Raw genomic sequence first — 8,296 nt, 5'->3', positions numbered from 1 at the left:
GAATTTAAAATGCAGCAGAAAGTCCTTTGTTCGTTTATTTGAAAATTACATTTTTCGTTTGCCTTATCCCAGACTTTTGTTGCAAAATGTTTCTTGTTCATTTACAAAGTATTAAAACTATTAAAAAACGATAAAGAGAGAGAGAAAGAGTTAATTCAGTGAAAGCAAAATAAGCATGAGCAAAGAAAAACAAAAGAGAAAATATGAGAAATACAAAATACATACAAGTAAAATCCCAACAATTTTATTACATTTATAAAATGAAAACATTTACATTTTAATTGTTGCATAATTTTAATTATTTTTTAAAGCCTGTCTACATATAAAAATTAATTGATTTAGCTCGGTAAATGATAAACGAAATTTAACAGACCAGCGGAGAAAATATTAAGAATTATTAACTATAACGAACAGAAAATAGATGTGTATAATTAAGTGACAAAACAAAACTGCATAATTAGCGGAAGAGAGAAACAAACTATTAAAAGTGTAAATCAAATTTAATGCTAGATCTTAAATATATTGTATATATGGATATGTATGTTATATATGCGGCAACAAACAGAACACACCCCTCCCCAAAAAAAAAACACACACACACACAAAGCTAATTAATACATTTAAATAATGATAATAATAAATGAAAAAAACAAAAAGTATTTCAAAACTAAAATTACAGTGTTATGATTTTGTTTGCCTTTAATTTCCCCCCACACAATTACCCTTCTTTTCGGATTTTACTTTGGTTTTCTCCTGAGTTCCTCTATATGTTTCGTACGATGTGGTTAACATGGACCAATTTTTATATACTAATATATATGTATAACACCCACACACCGACGAGTCTTTGAATAGAGTATATATGCGAACTATATATAACGGAAAATATATATATATTCATGTACGTATCTGATATGATATTCAAATATAGCGAAATTTTTAAGCTTTGCCCAGGCTAATTCCCAAGTTCAGCGCTTAACAAAACGAATGAAAAACTCGACAAATTACGCAAAATCGCCTCGATGTGGTAGTTAAATGAATCTCAATCTCTTCTCAATGTTATCAAGAACACACGTAATTAAATTATTATATAAACACGTATATCCAAAAGCGAAAACAAAAAGAAAAACAAAACAAAATTCGTAGTGGTTTCATTGTAAAACAATATTTCATAATGATTAACGAACAATTTAGCTTCAAAGATTTCGATATTCCAGTTCGATTTCTTCTCTCGCTTAATGAAAAACGACACGATTAACGATTAACAATATCGATAGGCAGTTGGGATGCGCAAATGTGATTTTATTCAAAATAAAATACACATAACCATGATTACAATTAATGAAGATTTTTATTTGGATCTGTGGGATCGTTCGCTGGATCTGGCTGCGAAGGAAGAGAGTTGTACATACGAGTATTTAACTAACGTAATCTTTATGAATGAACATGGTATATATCTGATTAAATATATGTTTAAATTTAGTCCATAAGCTGTAATTTTAAACGATGGAACAAAAGCAAATACACATTAAATAATATGAAGAGAAATAAACCAACTGGCTGCCTGAGTTTCAATTCCAGCGGCTCTTTTTGGCCCTTTTGGAGTCCTGGTTGCTGCTGCTGCTGCTGGACGAGGAGGAAGCTCCCTGGGATGATGACGATGTTGGCGGAGGCGGTACCATTGGCGCAGCAAAAACGCCCGACTCGGGCAGCGTTTTCTCCCAAGTGCGATCGCTGGAGGCTCGAAATTGGTTGTTATACTGCGATCGAAAAGCCTCCCTCATGGCGGCATAGCGATCGGTGGCGGGTCCTGCACTGGCAGAGGATTTGCTTGAGGGTCCTTCGTTTGGACTATGGGCAGACGCACTGTTTCCAGAATCCGCTCCGCCACCCGAGCCAAATCCTGCTCCATTTCCCTTCTCCCGATAACCGAGACCCGTGTGGGTATTTGTCGGCCTCTTGCCCTTGCCCTGTTTGAAACGCGAACTCCGGAACCAGGAGCTCTTCATGGCCAGCTCCATAAGATCGTCGGGCACCTGCTGGTCGGCGCCCTCCAAGTTGCGCACCAGATGTCCCGCGAACTCCTTGTCCTTATCGGTGACCAGCGTGAAAGCGTTACCCTTTTCGCCAGCTCTGCCCGTTCTTCCGATTCTGTGGGTGTGCGTATCAATGTCCCTGGCAATGTCATAGTTCACCACATTCCTGATATGGGGTATGTCCAATCCGCGGGCGGCCACATCGGTGGCCACCAAGATATCGCATTCCTTTCTCTTAAACTGTGTGATGACTTTATTCCTGTCCGCTTGGTCCATATCGCCATGGAGTAATAGGCAGTTGTACTCCTTCACCAACAGGTTGTTGGAAACTGTTTCGGCATCCGCTTTCTTGGTCACGAAGATGAGGACGCTGCCTTCGGATAGGAACTTCACCAGGTGGCACAACAGCCAGTTCCATTTCTGTAGCGGATTGGGGAAGACGTACACGGACTGTGTGATGTCCTGGTTGGCCTCGTTCAAATCCCCCTGCACTATTCTCACCGGATCGCTGAGGACATCGCGGGCCAGGCGTTCGATTCTCTTCTTGAAGGTGGCCGAAAACATAAGAGTTTGGCGATCCGGACGCACGTGGTTGCAGATGGAGCGCACTTGCGGCTCGAAGCCCATGTGGAACATGCGATCGGCCTCGTCGAGCACCAAGAAGGTGACCCTCCGCAGATTGGTGGCTTTCATCTTGACCATGTCTATCATTCGGCCGGGCGTGGCCACTACAATCTCAGCTCCCTGCTCCAGAGCCTTACTCTGCTCCCACTTGGAGCCGCCGCCATAGCAGCACACCACATTCAGGTTGTACACCTTGCCAAACTTCTTGGCCTCGTTGTAGATTTGTAGCGACAGCTCGCGAGTGGGTGCTAGAATTAAACCTATGGGTCCATCGCCGGGTTTTAGCTGCCGCTGATCCATCAGGTGCATTAGCATGGGCCAGATGAAGGCTGCTGTTTTGCCCGATCCCGTTTTGGCTATGCCGATGATATCTCTGCCAGACAGCGCGGTGGGCACCGCTTGGGCCTGGATGGGCGTGGGTTGTGTGTACTCCGCCTTTCTCACCGCCTTGATGAGCTGATCGTCGAAGCCGAAGTGACCGAAAGAGGTGACCGGCTTGGGTGGCGACGGTCCGGTGACTTTGACGCCCAACGTGCGCCTCAGTTCCCGCACCTGATCCTCGTCCAGGGCGGCTATGTCGTCGTGCTGCGTGTAGAAGTTCTTCTCGAACGGTTCGTACTCGATCTCCGAGTGATAAATGGGCGGCAGGGGATCGATGTCCTTCTTTTTGGGCGGGGCAATGGGATTGCCATCCTCGTCGTACTCGATTTCTTGGTCGGATCCCTCGTCGCGGAGCCCTGCATTGGGGTTCTCCTTCATATACCGATAGTAGCTCTCCTCGTCGTCCTCGTCATCGATGTCGCCCCGCACCGCTTGAGTTGGCGGCTTGGGCGCCTGCTGGCGCTTCTCCTTCTCCACCTGCTGATTGATCCCGGCCATGAACTGCTCCAGGGGATCCTCATCCGAGTCCGAATCCTCTTGCTTTTTCGCTGGCGGTGCTCCCGGGGATCCCGGTGCCGGTATGTAGGCCTGTTCCAGCTCCCTTTCCTTGGGCTCATCATCGTCGTCGAAGTATTCGTCTTCCGTGTGCTGTTTCCTTTTGCCCACCAGATTTGTGGCATTCGTATACTGACTAATCGAGTCCAGAGTGGAATAGCCGTGCTTGGAAATCGATGAAGTGCTTCCGGTAATCCCGCCACGGCTTGCTCCACTGGAAAGCGATGCTCCTCCGCCTCGGGAACCCACATAACCACGGGCATTCAGCACCGGCGGTGGGGGCACGGCGTTCATGTTGTTACCGGAACTCGCTGACTTGCGGTAGGGGAATCCCCCGCCACCGATGCCTCGGTAGCCGCTCATATTCCTCCGATTCCGGTGCAATCTAACAATTTCCCACACAAAATCAATAAAATAAAGCTGGTTTGACCACTGACGATAGTATCGATATATCGCACATTTGGGATTGAGCGGTGTTCACGATAGTGCTCAGCGTATAAGATTTGACCATCACTACAATCGCTGGCCAGTTTTTATTGGGAAATTCAAAGGGGTAACACTTGTTCTAGCTGGAAGTAATAAAATAATTAATTATTTGTTTACTATTCATCTGAAATGTAAATTATTTAAACGAAAAATTAGCTACAACCAATTAAATATATTTATTTTGTTTTTAAGCGTAAGGCATATACTTTTTTCTAATCAGGTTTGCTGAAAAAAACAGCTTTTAAATTTATTTATAATTTATATTTGTTTTAGGTTTAACTTTTGTGGACTTTTTCAAAAATAAATATATTTTTCGCGTCAAGTCAATAATCGCTTTCGTTTAAGTATTTTAATAATCACCTAACGCCTTAACTATTTTTTCCCGCCATTTATATGCACACACTGTTTTGGGCTAAAGGAGAAAACATTGTTGCTTTTATTTACAAATATTAGAATAAAAACTAACAAAATGCAGGCGGATATTAACAATGTTTCCCGTGATTATGCCAAAATCCTACAGAGTGCCGATCTGGAAAAGGAGATAAACCCACTCTGCACGAATATAGACGATATGCTGGCCCGATTGGATGAGTTCGAAACTTTGCTGGCTTCGGTTTGTTGTTTTTGTTTAAATTAAATTTGATAAATAGATTGTTTATTACTTTTAGGTGCGTGCCGAGTCCACTGGCATGATGGCCAACAATGTGTGCAGTATCCTGGGATTCGGAGAGAGTTTCGAGGAGTTACGAACTAGGATCGACAGTCTGGAACAATTTGTGGCTGCTGTCAGTTCGAATTTGTCGGAAGTTGAGCGTTCAGTGGATATCGCCGAGGAGGAGCTCCATGTCACGGACTACAGCATCAAAGGACTTCTTCTGAAACCCCTGAAAGCCAAGCTAAGTGCCAGCGAACCCACAACATCCAACTCTCTGCCACGATCCAATCTCATCGAAGAGGAATATCAACCTGTGCAGATATATAATTCAGACGATTACTTCGGGAAATCACAGGAAAAAGCTGCCGAGGAAATGATATAGAAAAGGGAAAACTAACTAGTGAGATAAGCTCATAAATATTTAGTCAGTAATTAGCAAAAACGTTGTTTGTGTAAGCTTTTAAACTCATAAATTTGCCATGAAGAATACTTTCGGGAAATCGTTCCAAATCTCTGGGTTGTATTTCAAAATATTGCTAGAAACTTCTTTAAAAACAATTTGATTTTTGTAACTGTACAAAGCTAAGGCGGGAAAATCTTATTTTTAAAACGTTTAATATTGTCTGGTTTTATACAATTTATAAATGCAATAAAAACATCATTTGTCAAAAAAATTTATCAAGTAGATTTATATACATTATATTAAATAATTGCAAATATAAAGTTTCTCCCTTTTGACAATTATAAGCCCTTAATATTATATTTAAATTAGAAAAATATTTAAAAATCCTCAATTAAAATATTTTGTTTATTTTACAACTGTAAGATTTTACTTATAAAACTATCATCTTAATGCTTAATAAGGGCTTGACTAATATTTGTAATATTTTTGATAATATGTATATACCATACTCATTAGCAATATGAAAATAATTAACGTTAAGATGCTTACGCAAACGTTTAATTTATTTTAAAAAGTAGTACGCAGTAACGAGGCTCTAATTTATACGGGGAAGCCCTTTAAACAAATTCAGTTGACCAAATTATTTTCTTTGTAGTCAAAACCAAAACTTAGGGGGAAAATTACTAATGTTTTCGCCAATAGACTTAAATTTGTTTTTATGTAGCCAGTGTAGCGCATAAATATAGATTATATAGACAGTAATTACCGGAAAGGCTAAACTAAAACTTTCAATTTGAAATGAGCTTGGATTTGTTTTTAAGTCGTAATTTTTTTCGTTGACTTTACACAAGTAAATGTTACTTATTTATGCCTGCAATTAAAAGTCAATATTATGGTGATATGATTTTCAGAGATGCAATTGTTGAAACTATGTAAACAAATAAAAACTGAACCTCGTTTTATGTGCAAACAAATAGTTTTAAAATATATTACAATAGGATGCCAGCTTAACTTGTTTATAGATTTTTTGTTATTATTATTTAAATGTTTTAAAGCTTCTGAGAGTTTATCCGATGTAGTCACTTTATACCCTGCTGCAATATTTTGTTGATTGTTAATCATTGAATAACTGATTTGTAAATCTAACTATTAAACTTGTTGTGCTAATTATTAGTTTAAAAGTTTCCCTTTTCCCTAAATATTTATTGATTGAATAGCATACAGTCTTTTTATATAAGCATGTAAATATTTTTGTTTATTTAGTTCAGTTACAACAAATCTCGTGATGGTTCAATTAGCAAGTTCGGTATCTTAAGTTTAGGCCTTGACTTTCTCCTTGCTCTCCTTGCTTTCCTCGGAACTGGAGGAGCTCTTCTCCGAATGCTTATTCTTCTCGAAGAGTTCGGCCACCGGAATGGGATGTGGGATGTTCAGATGGTGGGGCGATGAGGGCGTGGTGCTTCCGGCTTCAGATTTTGCTGGTGCGGCAGCAGGTTCGGCGGTGGCCTTGGTTTGGGTGGGCACGGGAATATCGCGCTGATGACGCTGCTCGGTGGCCTTTCCTGCGGCCAGTGACTCAATGGCCTTGTGCAGATCCTCGGAGTGCTGGGGATTGTGCTGGATGGACTCACGGGCCTTCACGCTGGCGGGTTTCTCCACAGTCTCGCGTTTCTCCTGCTTTTTGGGCAGCTCGGCGGTGTGGGCATCCGTGGGCAAAGCATGTGGCAGTGAAAGGTCCTCCACCTGCGGCTTATCCTCATCCTTGTGACCCTCCTCGTGGTGAGCCTCCCGCTTTTCCTTCTTGGGCTCGGGCACCTCGGGAGCATCCTTCACCTCCTCCTTCTGGGGCTCCTCCTTGTGACCCTCCTCGTGATGAGCCTCCCGCCTGTGCTTGCTGTGGTGATCCTCGTGGTGGCTCTCCAGAGGTTTTGAGGTTAGTGGAATGGGCTTCTCATCATCATCATTGTGCTCAGGAGCTTCACTGTCGGGTTTCTTGGGCTCATTACGCTTCTCGCGATTCAGGACGGGTGCATCCTTCAGCAGGACGACCTTTGCCGGGGGCTTGGGATCACTGATCACATCGGGACTAATGGGACTGGGTCTAGGGAGAGCTTCAGAGGATGACTCCTTGACGTCCAAAGGTGCCGCTTGGCAAAAGGCCACTAACGCCAAAAGAATAATCTAAAAATAAATGGGGAAATGAGAAACAATTAAATGCATTCGTTAAAACGCAAATTTTACAGAAATGACTTTGTTTTTGGAGACTTTATATTACTTTTCAGTTAACACAGCAATATATGTATGACTTTTATGTGGAGATACTGAATATGTTTAATAAAATTATTGAAAAAAGTAAATTCAATTAATTAAAAAACAAAAACAACCTAAATAAATTGAATGTAATCAAACACTGTAATGTTTTGAGCAGGATATCAAATTAACTAGTTTCCTTAACCAGTGCTTTTAAATCCCGATTAATTTAAGTGCAGGAAAGAACCTAGAAAGATGGGTTCTCGACTTACAACCGACTTCATGTTGACCGCTCGAAAACTTCTCCCAAACTGCTGCTCCCATCATCGCGCCGAACCCATTTTATGAGCCCCGGGGATCGGAGACTTCTCCACTTTGTTGGCTCTGGCTGTTAACCAGTTTGTAATTCGGTGATAATTGCCAATAGATGCACGCCAAGTTCGCTATGTAAATCTTTACGACGTCGACTCAGACTGCTTTTCCACGTTGATATTGATAAGTCTGGCTAATTATAACCCGAGGAAATCGCCGTCAAGTGCGCCGGCTTCTCAAAAAAACGCTCAAATGGAATATAAAATGTGGAAATTGAAAATAACAGCGAGTTAAGTCGGCGAAATGGGATCAAGGCTTAGTCACGGATCCACATCTGTCGGCCATTTAGCACTGGCTTGCAAAAAAGCTAAGCTTGGTTGACTAAAGTTAAGTATTTCCGCAGCTAATTTGAAGAGCACATAAATATGGATCGCGAGGCGTCTGTAATTACGCCCTTTACGTAAGACGACAGGTAAACATATCAATTGGCCGGTGTTTTCCTGGAACTGTACTTGGTGAGAATCGCCTTGATTTGATTGATCTGGTAATTGATCGGAATTAATATGAAATTAAAATTCAAATAAATCAATCAGT

At 41.6% G+C, this 8,296-nt stretch overlaps 3 protein-coding genes across 3 annotated transcripts; 1 reads left to right on the top strand and 2 right to left on the bottom strand.

Moving 5' to 3' along the window:
* Nucleotides 1–1,332: 1,332 nt before the first annotated feature.
* LOC108150202 (ATP-dependent RNA helicase DDX42) lies at nucleotides 1,333–4,059 on the bottom strand. The gene has a single exon (XM_017278212.2). The coding sequence runs from the start codon at nucleotides 3,957–3,959 to the stop codon at nucleotides 1,572–1,574; it is 2,388 nt and encodes a 795-aa protein (XP_017133701.1). The 5' UTR covers nucleotides 3,960–4,059; the 3' UTR covers nucleotides 1,333–1,571.
* A 418-nt stretch (nucleotides 4,060–4,477) lies between these two features.
* Nucleotides 4,478–5,226, top strand: LOC108150203 (biogenesis of lysosome-related organelles complex 1 subunit 4). Its single transcript, XM_017278213.2, has 2 exons — nucleotides 4,478–4,695; nucleotides 4,751–5,226. The coding sequence occupies exons 1-2, from the start codon at nucleotides 4,552–4,554 to the stop codon at nucleotides 5,117–5,119; spliced, it is 513 nt and encodes a 170-aa protein (XP_017133702.1). The 5' UTR covers nucleotides 4,478–4,551; the 3' UTR covers nucleotides 5,120–5,226.
* Nucleotides 5,227–6,366: 1,140 nt separating this feature from the next.
* LOC108150379 (neurofilament heavy polypeptide) lies at nucleotides 6,367–7,781 on the bottom strand. Its single transcript, XM_017278518.1, has 2 exons — nucleotides 7,663–7,781; nucleotides 6,367–7,321 (listed from the first exon to the last, which is right to left on the bottom strand). Exons 1-2 carry the CDS (start codon nucleotides 7,672–7,674, stop codon nucleotides 6,458–6,460), a joined length of 876 nt encoding a protein of 291 aa, XP_017134007.1. The 5' UTR covers nucleotides 7,675–7,781; the 3' UTR covers nucleotides 6,367–6,457.
* Between the last annotated feature and the right edge of the window lie 515 nt (nucleotides 7,782–8,296).

The sequence above is a fragment of the Drosophila elegans genome, unplaced genomic scaffold (genome assembly GCF_018152505.1).
Source record: "Drosophila elegans isolate 14027-0461.03 unplaced genomic scaffold, ASM1815250v1 contig_208, whole genome shotgun sequence".
In the NCBI taxonomy this organism is placed as follows: Eukaryota; Metazoa; Arthropoda; class Insecta; order Diptera; family Drosophilidae; genus Drosophila; species Drosophila elegans.
The sequence above is the reverse complement of the archived record's forward strand: the minus strand, read 5'-3'. Positions and strand labels throughout refer to the sequence as shown.